Genomic DNA, 22,254 nt, shown 5'->3' with positions numbered 1-22,254 from the left:
CATTTATTTCTTATATGGATAGTCTTGCATCTGAAATAGGACTGAGACTTGGGCTAACTAAATATCAACAAAATGAAATATTCAGTGGTATTCTTGTTCAATTATTTAAGGCAGGGATGGCAATTGTGTTTATCATTAGTCCTTTCTTCAGCTGAACAGATGCTTTTCTCTTTGTGTTTTATTGGCAGGCACAAATTGACACTAACTGGCATGTTTTCATTATGATGCACTGAGATTTCGCCTCAAGACTCCCATGAATATTGTATTACTGCCAGCAAAACAGGCTACCGAAACAGTAACAAGCAGAAAGTTACAGGTCTCAACTGCACTCCAAACACCCTTCACAGTCACCATCCAGACCCATTAAGAACTACGGTATAGTGGGGGTGTGGTTTAGATGGTTGATGCCTGAAGGTATGTTAATATTCTGGGAGGAGACAAGAGTTAGAATTAATACACCCATAGAGGCGCAGGCCTTTATGGAAAAAAACAAAGCTCTCTTAGAAAAACCAGAAGACTCCTCAACAGACATACAAGACACGGGAGGGGCCAGAGCTCTGCCAGCGGGGGGAGATGGGGCGACATCGAGAAAGCTCAGATCACATAAATGAGTAAGAAAAACCACCTGATATAAACTGATCGAAACTACCAATTGAATTTATCACACTGACTATATGTTACTACTTAATATTGAATTTTATGCAAATGTATACTATGAGTCTGGAGGGGGGGTGCACCTACCGCATTTCGCAGCTGCCAAAATTTGTAACCTTTCCCTTACCTTTTCCCTTTGTAAAATATCAAAAAAACCAATAAAACTTTGTTTTTTTTTAAAAAAGAACTACGATATATTTTTTGCTTAGCTCTCTCAGCATGATGGGCTTAATATTGTGTATTAAATGGAGCAAGCATTCCCCTTTCCTTTCTTTTCATATTAGCACCCAGGCACAGATCTGTAACTTTTGCCCCACAGTAAAAGATTTATAATTCTGGTCACTTTCTCAAGCAACCTAGAGTATTTTCAAACCTACCCCAAAACGTAAGTTTGCACTATCCAGAACTAAATGCACATGTTGTCTCTTCATGAAGCAAGTAAGAGGGGGAAATGCATTGAAAAAAAGCTTGTCTTTAGTGATAAAACATTGCATTTCCTATACAGTTCCACAGTCCTGTCCCTGCCAGTTCAAGTCAAGCAAAAGACTCCCTTCAGAAGCTTGAAAAGCTGCTACCATTCAGTACTGGCCAGCTCTTTTCAACATGGCATCCTCCAAATATATAAGTAACTTCATCGTATCTACCAAATACTGACTGGGAATAATGGGACTTCTACTCCAACACATCAAATGAGGAAATCCAATGTAAATAATTTAAGTTAGATAACCCAGCACAAGGCAACTTCCTATGATAATTCACTCTCTTGCTAATTCTGCTGCAGGGAAGGCTAAATGATGCAACTGGGAAGATGACATGTGGTTTGACACCAATTCCTAAAGTAAATCTCTCTGTTTTTCCATGCATCTGTCATTGCTACTGCACACACTTTATATTATTCCCAGAATGTCCAGTGAACACTGCCACAGTCCCAATACATAGGAAAGGCTTTAACGACTGTACCAACAATGCGAAATAACAGTGACAACTTTTTAGGATACTGTTAGTAATTTAGTCTAATCCTTAATCCGATTTTAGATACTGCAGGAGTGCTAAATACTACAGGTAACAGTCAGTTGGGGAAAGTAAATAGAATATTGTGGTCCACTTTTAATCTCAGCAATTTGCTGAGTAAGGAAAATATAATACTGTTGTGTTTTTTTTAATCTATCTCTTGCTTTATATAACCTTCCACAAATCCAGGACAAGTGGAGGATATCTCGATGTGAAAAGCTGACCGGCTTTAAGGAAACAAAACAAAAATGTGGTTGTCTTCTCACCCAATTTAAAGACATCTGAGTGAGAAGATTTGAACATTATGAAGTGCAGCAAATCTTTCACTATTATGGCTTCTTTATTGCAGAGGATGAAGTCCATGTGGGATTTACTGCCTCATCTGCCAAAATCATTTGCTGTTTTTAGATATTCAGGACCTTAACACGATGGTTGAAGCAACATTTGCCATTCTGTCTTGGCAGCAAAATATTTTAGGTCTGCCACTCAGGAGCAAAAAAAACAAAAACCTCCACATGTTTCCTGTAGTTTTGTTATTAGACTAGCAATTTAAACATGGGACAAATGCCCAAATTCCAATTTACTCCAATGAAAAAATGGCATGAATTTTCCAAAAATTAAAAGAGAGCATTTGGGCAGGTAAGAGTCGTGGAGGGTATATGAAAGACTCAGATACATCACTACCTTGTCTTTATGAAATGGTGAAACTGCACAGGAAATTAGAACTTAGGTTTTCAGCCAAAGGAAGTTTGATAATTTTGTGCTAATCATCATGCAACTGTAGGGGTTATGTGACAGAACTGACACAGTATCTTATCACAAGGAAAATGAACATTGAACAAAGGAAGTTAATCTTGATGCAGTACTCTTGGATAATTCATAAATATAAAATGAGAAGGTTAAACCCTTTCTTGCTTGTCCGGTTTTTCTTAATATTTTTCAATTATGTGCATTCTTGAAAAATTAGCCATGCTGAAAGTTGCAATCAATCACAATGAGAACTTGCAAAAGTTTATTTGGCAAGCTGAAGAATATACATTTGTTTCACAGTTGCTTAAGTTTATTTGCCTGAAAGATGACACATTGTCACATTGTGAGCTTGTAATTAATTGATTTGCTCACACCTTCTCCATACTGTGAGGAGAAGATAAAATCCCTGTAATACCATCTATCTATAAATTCATCCATCACATACTATCCAAATTAGCTATTAATGTTGAATTTCACATATCTCAACCTGCTAGCACCAGTACTTTTAACCTTTAGACTCCCTCCACCATGTAAATCTTATTCTTTATACGACTAGAGATTCTATCCATTTTCTTCAATCCTAGTTTCTAAAAATTATCCTGAAATGTAGAACAGATGTAGAGACCACAAAGCTTAGAGATTTTACAATATAAGATGCAGTTATTATAAACAGTTTTATTCCACTTTTGCAAATGTTTGAGTCAATTCATATTCAGATAAATTAAATAGCATAGTAAGACCTAGAGCAAAATTGCATCAGTTTGTTCACTTTGAGAGCCATTCTTTGAATGACATGCCAAGACTTGTAGTTCAGGTGCATGGATAGAAGCCAGACAGAAAAATGAAATACAATTTCATTTTAACTCAATTTAATATTATTATCCCCTGTGTATTTAAGAGGTTCCCTCTATTATCACAAAATTACAATTAGGTGTATACTTTTGGAGGGGGACTGTGAGCATATCCAAAATTGTTGAGGCTACAGGTGACCCTGTGGTCCAAGGTTGCATATTTCTAGTAAACAGCCATGATCCATTGACAGAACATAGATTCTACATTCAGTCCATGATACCTGACTCTAGTAAATGGCAACTAGATCAATGGATATAGAAAATTGGTGTCCTTCTTTCATAAAGAACAATCTAAAAGTCAGGGGTCCATTTACTTCATTATTAGGAAATGTGCCAGAATATTTCTTTCTATCTATCTATCTATCATCTATCTATCTATCTATCTATCATCTATCTATCTATCATCTATCTATCTATCTATCTATCTATCTATTATCTATCTGTCATCTATCTATCTATCTATCTCTCTATCTATATCTTAACCGCCCATCTCCTTCATAGAAGGGCTCTATATAATATATTAAATATATAATTGTTTTTTCCAAAAGATTATAAAATGTTTTGTGATCTTGCTGTAGTATAATTCAAAATTATTTGTGACAATCTTTTTTATTTCTACTATATTCTTTAATCTCATTTTATAACTTCGTACATAAGATCAATTTAAATTGAGAAGTCATGCAATAATCTTCATCAGGGAGATTTAACCATCAATCTCTTTAATCTTGGTCTCACACTTTAAAGGATATCTTTTTTTTTTCAACAAAAGCATTTAAAAATACTCCCATATTTAGAAATTATGTAACTTATTCCAGCCTTTGACTATTTATTTCATTTCAGGCTTGGAACATTCAGATTTTATCCTATTCTGAAAAGTACCAAAATGAACAGCTTATGGGGCAGCTGCCCCAACTGGTGCCCTCTAGTTACATTTGAATTTTAGCCCAGTATTCACTGCTAAGACAAACTGCCTGCAAATGCTGTAGTTCTAATTCATTGGAGAATTCCAAGTTAAAGAACACTGTTCTAAGGCATCAACACCCCATCCCACCAAACGTTTATTCAACTTTATCAAATGCTTTTTTAACAGTTGAATATCACTACTAATTTCTACATCTTTATATTATATGTAACTTATAGGTTTCATAGTCATTCCACACATTATTAGTTTTTATTAGAAAACAAAAAGCATTTTTGCATATAATTTTATTGTAAATATATACATTGCAAACCTGCAGGCGTAATATAGCTTATGAGAAGCATATATATATATATATACATGCATGCATGCATGCATACATACATACATACATACATACATACATACATACATACATATATATATATATATATATATATATATATATATATATATATATATGTTGTATTTGTACTGATAAATAAATAAAGGGAGACTAGTATAGAACTATTTCGAGCTAATTAGCTCTCATCAGCTAGCCATACCCTTACTGGGATTTGAACCTGGGCTGTGTTATATATTAGGCAGGAGTCTTAGCCACTAAGCCACAGGCTCTCCTCCTTATCAGTTGAGCCAGGGAAATAGGTATGTATTTGTGTTACAACCCCTGGTATGCCTAAATATGGGAGGAAGCTCACTACTCCCTCTTTCTGTCCTTCGGCTCATCACAGAAGACCATGCAGGCAGAAAACCATATTTTTATTTTTAATGTTGCCTTTTTATATTTGTGTTGTATGTATGTAGTGGCTAAGACTCCTGCCTAATATATAATACAGCCCAGGTTCAAATCCCAGTAAGGGTATGGCTAGCTGATGAGAGCTAATTAGCTCGAAATAGATCTATACTAGTCTCCCTTTATTTATTTATCAGTACAAATACAACACAAATATAAAAAGGCAACATTAAAAATAAAAATATGGTTTTCTGCCTGGATGGTCCTCTGTGATGAGCCGAAGGACAGAAAGAGGGAGTAGTGAGCTTCCTCCCATATTTAGGCATACCAGGGGTTGTAACACAAATACATACATACATACATACATACATACATACATACATACATACATTGTATTTGTACTGATAAACAAATAAAGGGAGACTTTATATCAGCACAAATACAACACAAATATAAAAAGGCAACATTAAAAATAAAAATATGGTTTTCTGCCTGGATGGTCCTCTGTAATGAGCCGAAGGACAGAAAGGGGGAGTAGTGAGCTCCCTCCCATATTTGGGCACACCAGCGGTTGTAACACAAATACATACATACATACATACATACATACATACATATTATACACAGACATACATGCACACACATAGACACACACACACACACATACTCATTCCGATTCTCATTTTTATACTACTAAAATTCTGACTTTTTTCAGCATTCGGGGTTGTTTCCAACATATCAACATTCATTCATTTTGGCAATTATAGGCTTGGTGTAGCTTTTGTAAATGTTGTATAGTAAACAGCTGTCTTTCCATCTGGGCCAAGTACTTTATTTATTTATAACTATTACTTATTTATAACTACTTCTTCTTATTGTCTAACCCATTGCACCCCCATTTTCCTATTTTTCATTTTTTGAAATTGGAATATAAACATTGCATAACATCTTTATGGTGTAGAATAGATGATCCGTTAAATATAAATTATCACTCCTTTACTGACACTTTTCGCTTTCTTTTCTATTCTAGTTTTCTTTCTGGTTTTTTTTTCAGTGCAGGTGTGAAAGTGCATTAAAAAGCTCTTTTATTTGGTAGATGAGTATCACAGATGGAGTGTCAACTCCACTTGTGCATTCATTTTTCATCTGAGATCATTCACTTCTTTCCTTCATGGTCATCAACAGGCTTCCTGAGCATCAGAACTATGTTTTTGGGGGCTTACAACCCTAAAAAGGACTATCAGATTCAGACCCTGTAATATTGCTGTGTTAGTCCTTGTTTACTTCTTATAGAACTGAATGACAGCTTTTTAAAATAATGAGTATCCATGCCCATTGTATACCAAAAGAAATACAGCATAAAGTATTAAGAAGTCATGCCTCAATTTGGATGCTATTCCCCCCTTTCCCATCTTATTTGCATTTTGTTAAGAAAAGACCTCCTTCTTGAGCTCTTCTATGACCACTTGCAACTAAAAAGACCAAGTAAAATGTTTTATGTATATACCCATTGTTGATTTTATTTTTCCGAACATTCCTATAATACATTTTGATTGATTGACGGATAGACAGATCACCAAATCATAACACAGTACTCCTTCACTACAATAAACATGACTGTAATCCCATTAGAAGAGAATGGATAGAATAGAATTCTTTATTGGCCAAGTGTGATTGGACACACAAGGTTGTCTTTGGTACGTATGCTCTCAGTGTCCATTAAATAAATATGGGAATAATTTTCATTGTGGATTTAATTGAATGAGATTAATTTGCAAAAAAAATAATAATACTGATTTTAGCAGCCCTTCCATCCCAAAATACATGCTTCAATATTTAATAAGAAATCCCCCCCCAAAAAAACATTCCCATAAGGGTTACTGTATCACTGAAAAGCATTAAAATTTAAGAAATAGGATCTCCATCAAAGGAGAATATTTAATCTCTTCTTAATTACTTTCTTCGTTCTCAGCCTTGCATTTCTAATCTTTCCCAAACACAATAGTAACACCTGAAATGTTCCCTTTCTTTAATATATTAAATATGCAATTATAATAAATATTTTATATGTATACACACCCGCACCTATATAATTATATAGCTATATATTTAATATGTTACATAGAGCTCCTCTATGAAGGAGATAGGCAGGTAGGAAATTTGATAAATAAATAATTCACAGCTGCTTCTACCTCAGCCTTCTCCTCCAACAATATTAGGATCGTAATATTTGTGGAAAAAGTTGAGATCGAACAGCTGTGACCTATCTATATTTTTTCTGTGATAAAACTTATTGAGTTAATTTGGGATAAAGAGGAATTGATCATCTATATGTCCAGCAGAAAAGGTGATATGTCGGTTTTTTAAAAAAACAAATTGAATTCACCTGCGAGAGCAATGAGTGTCCATCACTTTGCCTGCCACTCTGTTGATGATGCCATTCCTCCTGTTATGGAAAAAATCCCGCAGCATCAGTCCTTTGCTTTCTCCTTCCATTAAATTACTAGTTGGAGAACAAATATCTGCATATTAATTTGCACCATTTCATAGGCAGCATAGCATAGCAAGACTCGAATAGAGTCTTATTTTTGAATACCAGAGAAAAAGATCTCCTTTCAGTATTTGCAGCACATAATAGCAGATCATGTTCCATACAGCATGAGTCATCAAGATCATAGCCTGCCAAAAAAGCACCTTTCCATTGTTCCATTTTGATACTAGGACACAGCATAGTACCCTGGCATCTGAGTGCCTCTTTGTATTACACACTCAAGTACTCCAGGTGAAATAAATTTTATTTCTTTTCCTTCCCACTCCTTCCAATAAAAGGTTACTTTATGAAGTGATAAATTCTATAGATTTTTTTTAAAAAACCCAATCTGTTTTCTTCCACCCCTTTCAAATACTCAGTAATGCTAGGCTGGAAATGGAAACAACATAAATAGCTTAGGCTTGATACACAATAGTAATTTCAAATGCTTTTTTTAAAAAAGGGAATTGTTGAAAATACCAGCTGTGCTATTTTCTCCAGCACTTGGAGAAGTGCTGAATTTACCTAGAATTTACAACATGAGATCCCCTTGGATTTACTTCAAAGCAGTTGCAACACTTAGATCTCTTAGCTAATTTGGGGGTCTGGTATATATCTTGGGGTGAAAACATAAGGGGTCCTTTTGGGAGCTCTCTGCCAGAACTGAAGGAGAATCATCAAGCTTCTCCTTGGCTAGTAGAGATTAATACTGAGAAATGTGAGAAATTAAAGCATCCCACAAAGGTTTAAGAGAACTGGAGGTATAATAATTTTAGAAGGTGCTTAATCTCTGGTGAATCAGTTTCCTGTATATAAATTCCATTTGACTTTTCCTAACCTAATGCCCTTAGGGGACAATTGCACATTGATCACAAATGGCTGCAGAATAAATATTTTGTGCATACAATTGTACATGCATTAGTGAGCCATGTCTCTGTATTATCAACAAATTATATGATATCATTCTCTGGTGCAGGAGTGAAATGGCCTTCTCTCTTTTAATCCAAAGAGAAAGAAGAGGAACTGGGCCCCAGGTAACAAATGTTTAAGAAAATATGCACTAATGTTTAGAGGCTGGTAGAATTCTCCTACATTTCGAAGTCTTTTAAACTTTACAAAAGCATAATTCGGGACCATAATTTTAAGAGATGACAATGGAAGTCAATCAAATCAGAGGATTTCGCTCATGCTCAACTGCTCCATTATTTCTCAGGCTGTATGAAAATAACCCAGATGCTATTGAAGATTACTCCATCTGCAGTCTGCCTTACTATTCATCAGCAAAAAAGTTAAGAAGGCTCCTTTAAAACTTCAGAGTTTTACAGCTGAAGTGTTCTATGGTGAAAGAAATAACCTCTGAGTCATCTGTAGGGCCAGATTTTAAATTGTTTTGTCTGATACGTTTTAGAGGCAAAATGAGAGATGGTGGAAAACTGACTGCAGAATCTTTAAGAGAAAGTCGAGAAATTATTGGACATTATATCAGAATACTTGATGGCAATTGATTTTGAAGGCTGCAATGAGTAAGTCTTTCGGAATTACAATTCAATGGCAAGAGATAGCTACTAATAGCCTCCCAATCAAAATTAGTCATCACAGTGGTTGCTGCTTACCATATCCATTGCAAAGTCAGGAAAGGCTAAGGAAGGGACACAAAACATATGGATGTTTGTACCTAGTTATCTGTCTCAATAACTAGGATGGGGTTTTTTAGTCTCAAGAGTTGAATTAATTGCCTAAGCAGGATTTGATCTGTGCCACTGCACAGCCAGCCAACATCTGCATCAGGCAGCTATGCAGATAGGCAGGTAGGTTGTAGAAGGATGGAGGGGAGGAAATAATATTATAATGATACAAACCAGAATAATTTAAATTATTAATTTATAACATGATCACAGGATTTATCAATTGAAATATTTTGCACAAGTATTACAACAATCCACATATATTTTTGTTTTGCAACCAAATAGTCCTCTAGCTTAGTCAGTAGACTAATACAATTAAAATTAATGCATTTTTTAAAGCTGTAATGCTGAAGCCTAGGGGAGTAAGGTTGTTTCACTGAATAACAGAAAGATACTTTGCCTTTACAGCATTTCAAGGACTTTGCCCAAATCATTTTTTTACTTTTTGGATGAAAATGGGTCACCTTGCTTCTGCATGAAAGACTAATAGCAATTCACCTACAAATTTCCTGAAATCATTCAACAAGCTCTGATCCACTCTTTCACAGATTTTCTGATCACAGATACTTCTAAGGGCTATTTTCACTTCAGATTTCTACTTACTTTCATAGGCAACTATACTAGATCCCGAAGTGTCAAAAATCAGTGTACGACTTTAAAAAGGTGCAAAATATCCAATACCAGACACAATTTGTTCTTGGTTTAATCTATCAAAAAAGGGAAAAAAACAGATCCAGAAACTACAGACCTATCAGCCTGACCTCAATACCAGGAAAGATTCTGGAAAATATAATCAAGCAACGAATTTGCGAACACCTAGAAGTAAACAAAGTAATAGCCAAAAGCCAACATGGGTTTGCCAAAAACAGATCATGCCAGACTAATCTTATTGCATTCTTTGATAATGTGACAAAATTAGTGGACCAGAGGAATGCCGTCAATATAGTTTACTTGGACTTCAGTAAGGTAGACCATAATCTACTACTAGATAAAGTAGAAGAATGTGGGTTAGACAGCATCACTGCCAGATGGATTCGTAACTGGCTGACCAACCGCACTCAACATGTAATCCTCAATGGAACTGCATCTACATGGAGGGAAGTATGCAGTGGAGTACCTTAAGGCCCAGTACTCTTCAACATCTTCATCAATGATTTGGATGAGGGTATAAATGGGGAACTCATCAAATGTGCAGATGACACCAAGCTGGCAGGAATAGCCAACACTCCAGAAGATAGGCTTAAGATACAGAAGGATCTTGACAAACTTGAACATTGGGCACTATCTAATAAAATGAAATTCAATGGTGAAAAGAGTAAAGTTCTACATTTAGGCAACAAAAACGGAAGGCATAGGTACAGTATAGATGAGCGATGGCGAACCTTTTTTGGCTCGCGTGCCACAAGTAAGGGGAGCGCAGGGGGGCATGCGTGGGCGTGCTGCACCCATAACACAATGTGCAACCCCCAGTGCACATGCATGCACTACAAGCCTCCGGACGGTCCCTGAAGCCTTCGGAACGCTTAAAACAACCCTCCGAGCAAACTGGAAGTCATTTCCGGTTTGCTCGGAGGGTCATTTTGAGCACTCCAAAGGCTTCAGGGAAACCTCCGGATGGTCCCTGAAGCCTCCAGAGGGCCTCCAAGGGGGCAGGGGAGGCTCTTTTCACCCTCCCCAGGCTCCTATAAAGCCTCTGGAGCTTGGGGAGGGCGAAAAATGGCTTTAAAAAAGGGTGAATTCAGCTGGCCAGCGCGCGCATGTGCGCTGGCCAGCTGACAGGGCAGTGACTTGCGTGCCCTGATAAATGGCTCCGCGTGCCACCTGTGGCACGTGTGCCATAGGTTCACCATCACTGGTATAGATGGTACCTTGCTCAGTAGTAGTAACTGTGAAAGGGATCTTGGAGTCCTAGTGGACAACCATTTAAATATGAGCCAGCAGTTTGCAGCAGCTGCCAAAAAAGCCAACACAGTTCTAGGCTGCATCAACAGAGGGATAGAATCAAGATCACGTGAAGTGTTAATACCACTTTATAATGCCTTGGTAAGGCCACACTTGGAATACTGCATTCAGTTCTGGTCGCCACGATGTAGAAAAGATATGGAGACTCTGGAGAGAGTGCACAGAAGAGCAACAAAGATGATTAGGGGACTGGAGACTAAAACATATGAAGAACGGTTGCAGGAACTGGGTATGTCTAGCTTAAGAGAAAGAAGGACTAGGGGAGACATGATAGCAGTGTTCCAATATCTCAGGAGTTGCCACAAAGAAGAGGGAGTCAAACTATTCTCTAAAGCACCTGAGGGTAGAACAAGAAGCAATGGGTGGAAACTAATCAAGGAGAGAAGCAACTTAGAACTGAGGAGAAATTTCCTGACAGTGAGAACAATTAATCAGTGGAACAGCTTGCCTCCAGAAGTTGTGAATGCCCTAACACTGGAAGTCTTTAAGAAGATGTTGGATAGCCATCTGTCTGAAACGGTATAGGGTTTCCTGCCTAGGCAGGGGGTTGGACTAGAAGACCTTCAAGGTCCCTTCCAATTCTATTATTGTATTGTATTGTATTGTATTGTATTATTTAAGTGGTCTAAACATATTATCATAAACTTGGAAAAGTAAAAAAAAATGTGAGAGATCAACTGATAGATCTGCATGTCACAAGGATCAAGCTATACACTTATTATTTTACAAAGTCTTCTCAAAGAAAAGCATGAGGCAAGATGAATTCAATCTTTCACATTGGTTACTTTATAAAAATATCATGTGTTCATGGGGCTTCACAGGCAAAAAATATCACACAGGATCCTATTATTCAAGGATCCACAAGAACCCAGGAATTCTAAATTTTAAAGAAATTTGCCATTTTTCGGCATCTCCAAGACCCCAAGCATACAATACTCAGAGCATATTAGTTCAATTGCAAGTCCTGCATATTTTTAATATCACGTTCATTATATTCTGGACACCTTATTTAAACATTTAGTGCAATACCTTCCCGGTTTCCCTATGATCACATAGAGCCTCAGCACCCCATCAGCCTGCAGAAGCACGTTACAGCAAATCAGTGATTAATGCTGAGAAAATATTAAGTCAACTAGAATTGTTGTCTTCATCCTCAGCACTGTCATAAACCATGGTTTATAGACCATAATGGCAGAGTTAATGCAATAAGCTATGTCAAATCCAAACAAAACATAGCACCATAGGGTGATGGATGAGTTCCCACCAGTGCACTCTTCTAGACAACCAGCTCATATGTTACTTAATCTTTTTAGTGTAACCTTCAATGCACTGCATTTATGACTGCCTCTTTACTACCAGTCTAATGTTGTACATCTAATCCAGCATGATAAGGTGGAACACTGGAACACTTATTCAGCGCTTCCAAATAATCAGTGTTTGTCTTTGCTACCTCCAAACTAGCCAACTGAGACATGTCTTCTGCATTCATGTTCAGATGCTATTTTGAGCAAGCATGAAACATTATACATACACAATTCCCTTCAAGAAAAAGAAAAAGACCAATCAATTTCTTTGCACCACCGGATCATCCCAATCGATCTATATATCTAATCAATGGACGCAAGTTTTAAGAAACTAGGTGATCATTAACAAAGACCACTTGGATGATTATTTTATTTTTATTTATGTATAAATAAAACTTACAACTCACTATCAAGCATCTCTCAGTAGGTGGGAACTTATATCCATCAGATGGCACAAATGATACAGTGAAGACTCAAAAAAGAATGTCAAAGCAAAAGTGAGAACCATTTTCTGCAAACAGATAGTCTCACTGTTCCCAAATCTAGCAAATCTGCAAAAGATACTTCTACTTTTCTCCCCAAAGATACAAACACAAAATCTTTGAAAACCAGCTAGCCAAAAGAATGAAATGCCACCTACTAACTTGCTTGCATGGTACTAACTTGCTTGCATGGTAGAAATGATACATCCATGTTTCACAAAGAAATGTTGAAGAGCAGGAGATTAAAAAGCATTCAGAAGAAAGATCCTTTTGAAAGTTACATGCTATGAAATGTTCCAAGTTGGGATGCCTATAGGAATAGATAAGTTATTGATGGGGAGAAGAAAGGAAGGTCTCAATCATTTTAGATGATTTCCATATTATAATACTGGAGAGCAATGGAGAGACAAGGCATGCCACAGGGAGAAGCTGACAAATAGAAAAAGCTTGTGTGAATTATGTACATACTATACGTATCTAAACTACAATATTTTGTCAAATAGCTAATAGTAGCATAGGACTTCATGGAAGAATCTGATAAAGGACTTACTGTATATCCCCTCCTTTGTTTTCCAAGAAACGCTGAAAGTATGGGAAATCTTCCCATGTATCTTCTTTTACATGGAAGGGTTGAGCTAATGGACTAATTAAGAAGCTCTTAAAAGGGTATGAATGTGACTGCAACATCAAGAACAGACTGTATATATGAAATCATAAAGATCATCATGCAGAGGCAAACAGGTCTTCCACATTAATTCAAGTGAAATGTTTTTCTTTAAGAAAAGTAGTTTAATATTTCATGCTGTCAGAGTTCATTATTTTTAAAAATTACAAAAGAAACCAGGCAAAGCAGTAACTTGTACAAATAAATTAGTCAAATAAAATCCGAACAGTAGACTATGAAAGAAATGGGAACCATAAACCTTGAAGGTTCAAGAATATTCCTGTGGATTACTTGGCAAAGTCTGGAAGATGATCCCAAAGTTCACAGAGAGACCCATCTGTCAAGAGTTTATGTTACGCAATCTTTATTGGCTTCCGGTTTGTTTTAATTCAAACTGTCTGCTCATTCTCATCTTCAAGGAAGTGGAAGTCATGCTGCGGGTCCGATTGCTAATATAACTGCAAGCGTCCAAAACAGATGCCTGGACTATTGACAGGTTATGAAAATATGGGTTTCATTATAGTTGTTTTGTAGTTGATCTGAAAGCAGCCTTGCTATTTCACATTGGCTGCCCAATTCCAGTGGATTCTTTGGTACTGGAGGTCAGTTTAAAACCATTTTAATGGATACTGTTGCATTGTATTATTACAAAACAGCAGATCACGGGAAAAAGTACTTTTATAGAAAGGAAACCGAAACATTCATTAACAAAGCAAATAGGGCAATGACTGATTCATTATTTGGTTGAGATCCTGAGTCCATATGTACTCTGTTTCGCCATTATTTTTTCCTTTGCACAACTTTTTTTTTAAAAAAATCTATGTTTCCTTTGAAAATTGAAGTGTCCTGTTGAAAGATTTCATCTTCATGACCTCACAAATTTAGATGGTATAAAAATTGAGATAGAGAGCTAATTTCTTTAGCACTGAAAAACAGAACAGCCTTCCTAAACTCCCAGTTTGTTAGACCTTCAACTTCCCTAATTTCCTATCAATTGAGCTGGAGTCATCAGTGTTTGGGTTCATGAAAACAAGCATTTGTCAACTAGGCCATTACTTTATAATGTGTTCCAAGACCCAAAGTTACAAGCATTCTCATTATATATTTAGAAAAAAGGATTTCTCAGTTGATGTAGGAGTGGCAGAACCTGGGGACAGAGTTAAAAGAGAAATAAACCTAGAATCCCAACTAGCTAACTAAGACTAGACTAAGCAGACTACGTCCATCATAACTACCCCTTGAATTCTGTTGACCCTTATCTATCTCCAAGTAGGCGCTAACCATTGAGAAGATTTCCATGCATAAGTTTTTTAATCAGTTTAATTGGACCATTGCATACAGACCTGATCTTTCACACCTGACAGCTGTAGTTCTTCACACATGAAGCTGCCAACTCTTATCCAATGCACAAAGAAACATCAAAAATTCTATGTATGTCTGAATATGTCCATGGTTTTTTTAATCTTCTTTAACCTTTAAGATATTTCATCAAATTTAAACAAAACATTACTCAAAAAGTCCAAGCAAAACTGATGAACTATATTTTGAAATTCCTTAAGAATTATCAAAACTTTTAAGAACCAATGCATCTATGGTCACAAACCCACAAACCACTCATCCTAACATTTCACTTCACCCAACATGAAAGGAAAGTAAGCCTGTAAATATATTGGTTAGCACACAAGTTTTGGAAATGTTGAGACATCTCTACTTGATTTGAATGATTCTAATGTAATGTTGTGCTTTTTCCTCCTTTCTGGTGTCTGCTACAGATGCTAAGAGATACTTTTCTGCCACAAGCTCAGTCATGCCAACATAATATTCTAACTGCATGCTCTCATTGTTTCTTCTCCTTCTCTTGCTTCTTACAAAGGCATTCCAACTATCCTATAATCCTGAAGCCACCCTGGGTCCCAAACAAAGGTGCAAGTATTGCAAAAACTATGCAGCACAACCAACCCTCACCACTCCCAGTTTATCCCTTCCTCCTCTTCTCCCTCGCTCTATTAAGATTTAAAACACTTTTCACAGCAGTTGCTAGGAATGATTTAAGCTGTCTGCTCTGGGCTTAACTTAATTCCACACCCTTGAGATTTCCAAAAGGGGGAGATGGGGGTGGGGGATAAGGTGAAAATTAGCTGCAACCATTCATAATTTGAGACTGGAATAGAGGGTGATTCATAGGTCTGCTTTCTATACCTTAAGAGTATCAGAACGTGATTAGTTTTTTGCAGGGCGTAGTCTGTGTGCACATAACCTTCAGAATATAAGAGCAAGTAAAAAGCAGACTTATTGCCTTATCAGTAACTTAGTGGAGATATTTGCATTTTTAAGAATCAGCTTTCTCAACACCACTTACGAAAATCTAAGCATGCCTTTTTATAAATTAATATAGGTATTTCAGAATATAGTCAGAAAAGGTGCAAGCCTATTTTTAAAATAAACTTTTAAATGTCAAAAGTACTTGGTGCAGTAGGGGAAATACTGTGCTACCTAAAAGCATGAACATGGGAGAGGACATTTCAATCATTACATCCCTTTTATTTTTCAGTGCAGGAATCCACATTAAAGCATCCAGAGTAGATAGTGGTTCAGGCATTTTCCTGAATATCTCCAGTGGAGGATACATATCAATCTTTCTCCTTTCTGGGTAATTAATTCCACTATTTGAATAGCTCCTACAATTGGCAGGGTTTTTTGGTCTGACATTCAGTAAAGGTTGACTACTTGTAACTTAAATCCATCAGTCTATCTCTTCTATATAACATCCTTTCAGGCATTTTGAAGAATGTGATCAAACCCTTATCTCGTTGCTAAACATTTCAAATTCTTTCAACCCCTATTTGTAAGTTTTGGTTTCTGATCATCCTGACAACCTTCCCTGAACATGTTCATTCTCATATGTGTGTGTGTGTGTGTGTGTGTGTGTGTGTGTGTTTGTAGATTTTCACGGGTGTAGGTATGCTGGTTTTGTTGTATTTGTTGTCTTTTCCCGTGTAAGGTTGAGATTGTCTTTGCAACGTTTCGGCAGGATCTCACCTGCCATCTTCAAGCGTGGGCTTAAAATGGGAACGGAGCTGCCGTCTTTCTGTAAGTCTTGGTGGGAGGGGATGGGGTGCTGGCTTTGTTTCAGTAAGTGGAATGATTGGTTGTGTGGTTGTATCATGATTGGTAGATTGGTGCTGATTGGTGCAGGCTGTGTGTGCATTGTTGTTTTGTATTGTAACGGCTTGGGTGGTGGGTGGTGTTCGTTTGTTGGCTAGGGCTAGGGCTGCCATCGAAATAGAGAAACACCCCCACAACATGAATAAACGTGATGATACCTCCCGCCTACCAAACATCTGGAAACCAGCCCTATTATATATATAATTTATATATTATATATATAATTTTTACATTTAAAAACAATGCAATACCGCGAGTCGGAGTGACCATACATTCACATTATATACAGCTAGTTTCAACCATTAACAGTTAAACTACTTGATACATTGTTTGTCCTTCTGTCCAATCACAATATATACATTTGTTCCCATCTTGTCATCTTGTCTTATACCAATCATAAAATCTATTCCATACCTCAAAATATTCTGATTCCCCTTTATTTTTAAGTTCAAGAGTGAGCCTATCTGCTTCTGCACAGGCCAACACTTTTCTGATTATATCTAGCTCTGATGGTGTATTTTCTTTTTTCCAATACTGTGCATAGGTTATGCGCGCTGCAGTTAGTATATGTATAATTAGATAAAGTGTATCTTTCTTAAACCCCTCCGGTATTATGCCTAGGAGAAAAGTTTCTGGTTTAAACATAATTTGTTCTCCCACCATTTGTTCTAAACACGATTGAATCATTTTCCAATATTTTTTTGCCTCATTGTACGTCCACCACATATGATAGAAAGTGCCTGGTGTTTTTTTACACTTCCAACAGTTTGGGGCCAGATTTTTGAACATTTTGGAAAGCCGTGCTGGGGGGAGATGCCATCTGTAGAAACATGTTCCCATTTGATGTCTAGAACTGGGTTCAATATGAAGGCAGGAGACTAACATGGGATAAAACAGAACAATCACTCCTTGTAATTTGCTTATTTTTCCAATGTATATGGTGGCCCATCTCAACAAGTGATTTCAACAGAAATGATAAAGCCTGTTATAACATTTGTCCTTTTTGCAGCAAATCACAATGTTCATTCACATATGATTAGGTTTTAGGCGATATAGCCTCTCTTTTTTTTAGAACTGCTGCCAAACATCACCTTGCTAGCAAGTTTGTTTTGATTTGCATTTCTTTCCATTACATTTCAACTATTTATTGACCATCCATTTCTCTAACTGACCGAGCAGTGGCATCCACAGGAACTCATTGCCATTGGTGGAGTGATGGTGAGACCCCATTGCAAACTTTGTCCCTTGGGCCATGCGTGCCATGTTGTGATGTACACAGAAGGTGGGGCTTGCATCACAACACCGCCACGCTGTTGATGGCAGTCTGGCCCCTTTGCCCATCGCTGCAGATGCTGCTACTATCAAGATGGTTTTGAACGTTACTACTACCCTTTGCAGCATCAACTATTCTGATCCATTTTGCCTGCAAATTTGATATAGGCACCTCCACCTTATCTTTGAAGTGCTTTTTTTCCCCTTCTAAAAGCAAAAAGTAGATCCATGGCTAAACCATGCACAACCTCACTGGGTATGATTCTACATCTTAATGAGGAACCATTTATGAACACCATTTACGGGGACATTTTACAAGCCAACCATATATCCATTGAATGGTCCTAGCCATCCTAGCCATCCCCAATCCTAGATGCATTCCCTCAACTGACATTCTCAAGTTTATCATTTCTTTTCATTTTCAAACTGTACAAATTGTACTGTCTTCACTTGCACAAGTCTAAGAACAAAATCAGACATAAAAAAACAACTTCAGCTCTTCGGGATATCATGAAGATGCCAGACTGTTTTCTACCGCCCAACAAATTCAGGGTGGTTTGTTTCTCCTTCCTATTTTTTTTTAAAAAATACAGCTGCCCTGTTATCCTGCCCAGTTGAAGAGTTTCCTCCCTAGTTTAAGTGCAGAAAATGCCTGTTGCCAAAAGCTAATTTGTTTTTGTTTTGTTTTTTGCGAGGGGAAACAAAACAGCCAAGATTCCACTGAAAGTGTCTTTCTTATAAACGTCGCTGCCCCTCCTCCTCCTCCTCCTCCTCCTCCCGACTAATTGCCTGCAATAAAGCCGCCGTCAACGACGAGACTCGAGAGGGCTCGCCTTCTGCTTTAGCGGCTAGCCAGGCTCCTCCCTTGCATCTAAGCAATTTCTTAAATAAAGAGCTCCCGCAAAGCAACCAGCTGGGAGAAGATCAGCGCGCAAGAAGAAAATCGCCTTCTGACGAGGAGGGGAAGAGAGAGTGGAGGGAGAAGAGAAAGGGGTCGCCAAACGCTTCCTTCCAGTTAATCTCATCCGTCATTTTCATCGCGGATGAAGGCGGGGGGGGGGGATCCGCAAGGTGGATCCCCGCAGCTCTAAACAAAAAGGAAGAGGGGCTTTTGACGTTTCTCTTTCTGCTATTCACAGAATAAAATCCACCCCTGTGAAGAATCATCAGAGGTCCGGTGGTTTAAGGAAGCCACGACCTGGTCTCTTAAGCGTCCCAAGTTTTCCGACCCTGTTGCATCCATCAGGGAGCAGCCAGCTAAGCGGTTTTCGCGGTTCTGTTTTAATTGCAACCGGGGAACATCTTCTGAATGGTCGCGTTTATCATTCATCATCAAAGCTACACCAACAGCACCTCCTTCTCGGCCTCCCTCCCTCCCCCCAATTCCTTCGCTTGGATCCTGCCTGGAGCTTTGATAGCGGTTCTGTCCACTGCAACAGGGGCGCCCACCGAGGCGATGGGCACCGAGGTCTACCCCCGGGGCTGTCCCTCCCCACCCCTCATCCACAGTACGCTCGTTTGGTGAAAGTTTATCTGGGCAGCCGTCTCCGATATATTTCTTTTTCTTTTGGAAAGAGGAGACTCCCAGCTGCTCCCTGAGACAGCAAAGACAAAAGCCAGGCAGGGCTGAAGTTTTTATTCATCCCCTGCAAAAAAAAAAAAAAAAGCAGCAGCAGGTTCTGAGCTCGTTCCCCCAGCCCATCCCCGAGGAACAGGGAAAAGGGCCGGCATTCTCATCCCAAGGATGTATTAGCCCGACTAAGAGCTTCAAGTAAGATTCAGTCCAGGGAAACGTGGGCTGGAGCCCCGCTTAGAAGCGAGCGCGGAAGGACGAGTCGAACCACTAAACGAACCCAGCCTTCACTTCGCCTCTACGAGGGCCGGGACAATGGTATATACGAGGCTATAAATCACTCGGGTGAAAATGGCCTGTAGGCTACACATCTGTATTCTTTCCACGTTAAGAGCAATCACGGGAACCGCCGCCCCGGTTCGATTCTTCCCCTATTCAAGCTCTCCAGACAAAACAAAATAAGAAAAAAGAAAGAAGAAACCACCGGCCGAATTGGCGAGCGCCCTGTTTGTGCCCAGCGCCTTCATGCCAGGCGTTTCCTTTCTGAAACGCGAAAAGGCAGAATTAAGGATCGGGGCCCCCACCTTTACACCTTCCACCACGCCAGCCCATTCCCACCCTTCATCTATTGCAACCCGACACAGCGGTTGGGGGGGACGGGGGGGCTGGAAGCCTTAAGTTGGGAGCCGCTCGCTCCTCTCTTGCTCTTGGCCAAACCTTGCCCGTCTTCTCCCCACTGACGACCCCAAACACCTTGGCCGGCTTTGACCCGACTACTGCCCCCGGACCCATCACTCACAAACACACACACACCCCGTTCCAACGCTCCCCTCCCTGGGAAAAGCCCGCTACTCAATTCAAGCAGGGTTCGGGAAGAGGGGCAGGAGAGCCTCGCAAACGCCCCCGGAGCCCGGTTTCCGAGCACCGGTAGCATCTCTGAGCTCCACAGCGGGAAGGATTGGAAACCACTTCCTTGGCCCCCAGCTTCCTAGCCTTCCAGATCTCGGGACAGGGCAGGCGAGCGGCATTGCAGCCGGACTACATGGGAAATCCACCGGGGAGGGAGGGTACACGTCCCGTGGAGTCGGTACTCGCTCCCCGCGTCTTTTCTCCGAGCGTGGGGTGGGAAAGAGGCAGGCAGAGCAAAGGAACCGAGCAGGGCTTTCCCTCCTCCCGCGAGTATCAACAGCCAACTGAACAAATCCGGCGAATGTTGTCTTTTTTTAAAAAAAAAGTTTTCTTTCCACCCGCCCACTCGCTTCCCTTCCGTCGATATTTTGTTACCTTCCACAGCTGCAATTGCAGATGCCAAGCAGAAAAGCACAACAAAATCCAGTGCCGTGGGAGCCCCAAACATGATGCAGAAGAAGAAGCGGGGGCAGATTTAAAAAGAAGAAAGGAAATAGTTCCTTGCTGGACCAGATTTAGTTCCTTTCTCGTCGCTTTTTCTTTCTCTCCCTCTCTCTATACCGTTCAATATATATTTATATATATCCTGAACAACTCCACTCCGGAATACCGACTCCACCGCGTGGGTCCGTGCGTGCGTGCGTGAGTGCATGCATGCGTGTGTATGTGTGCAAATGTGTGTAGGTATGTGCCGGTGTCTGTATGCGTGCGTGTGTGCGTGTGTGTATGGGTGAGGAAAAAAGCGAGAGTCTATATTCTAGTGTCACATTGCAAGCGGTAGTAAGAGTACAGTGAGAACAAGATCAGCCGCTGAAGCTGAAGGGAGGGGGAGAGAGGACGGTCCCCCCTCCCCGCCGTTCGCGCGCGCGCGCACGCTCGCACCCCCATCAATACTTTTCCCACCCCCAGCGGCTCCCGTCCAATCAAGAAATCAAGCCCACAAAAATCTTCCGACCAATCAGCAACGACCACCCCCTTTACTCCAGTATTGTTAGTTTTAGAGAAACTTTTTGCAGGAAGCCGTAGGGAAAGGCCTCCGCGATGGAGCAAAAGCCTAGAAGGAAGGAGAACAGCGCCCCCTAGTGTTTCTTCGGCCACACAGTTCGTCTCGTTCTATTCAAGCCGTATTTATTCCGGCCGCTCGTATTTGGCTCTTTCTTAACCTGCCTACTTCTACTTTCGGCCCTGGTCTGTATGAACATTTCCTTTACTTTGGGTCTTCAAAACTCTCCCATTCAATGTGTCTCTTTATCTAGGAAAGCACCGTATGCTGATGCAGCCCAACTACCCCGAGCTGTCCCAGGTGAAGGCAGAGTCTAGCGGTGGTGAACAGAAGGAAAGGCAGGGACCTCGGACCGACAAAGCCTTTCTTGAGCTTTCGGTTTTTTAGTCGCATCAATAATAACTAGAATCAAATTCCTTTGCTGTTGTTTAAAAAATAAACAACAGCAACTAATTTCACCCAAGTTTTTATGGGAACCGTGGTGCATTTGGTAGAAATGAACATAATACAATAATCCAAAGTTATATATGGCATACGAAGATAGATATTTGGATCACCTTTTTCAAAATGGTAATCCTACTTTGCTTTGGAAAGGTTCAGGCAGGTAAATGCTTAAGTAACACCACTGATTTATTTGCTTTTGTCTGCAGGCTGATATCTAGGTATACTGGAATTATTATATTATTAAAGTTAATTGGGTCAAGTTGAATGGAGATGTTAGGGCATTCCTTGTAAAAGAGAGATGTATGTTGCCTTTTGGTAGAGCTTCCAAGAAAGAGGCACAGTG

At 39.3% G+C, this 22,254-nt stretch overlaps 1 protein-coding gene across 3 annotated transcripts in view; it reads right to left on the bottom strand.

Moving 5' to 3' along the window:
- The window catches only part of EPHB1 (EPH receptor B1), a 402,482-nt gene extending 381,207 nt beyond the window's left edge, over window positions 1-21,275 (bottom strand). For all 3 annotated transcript variants that reach the window (XM_081956413.1, XM_081956414.1, XM_081956415.1), the window contains exon 1: window positions 20,840-21,275. In XM_081956413.1, the coding sequence (XP_081812539.1) occupies window positions 20,840-20,912 (73 nt within the window). In that variant the 5' untranslated portion in view covers window positions 20,913-21,275. The remainder of the gene's footprint in view (window positions 1-20,839) is intronic.
- Between the last annotated feature and the right edge of the window lie 979 nt (window positions 21,276-22,254).

The sequence above is a fragment of the Natrix helvetica genome, assembly GCF_964273705.1.
Source record: "Natrix helvetica genome assembly, chromosome: 5".
Classification (NCBI taxonomy): Eukaryota; Metazoa; Chordata; class Lepidosauria; order Squamata; family Natricidae; genus Natrix; species Natrix helvetica.
This window is presented reverse-complemented; position numbering and strand designations above follow the sequence as displayed.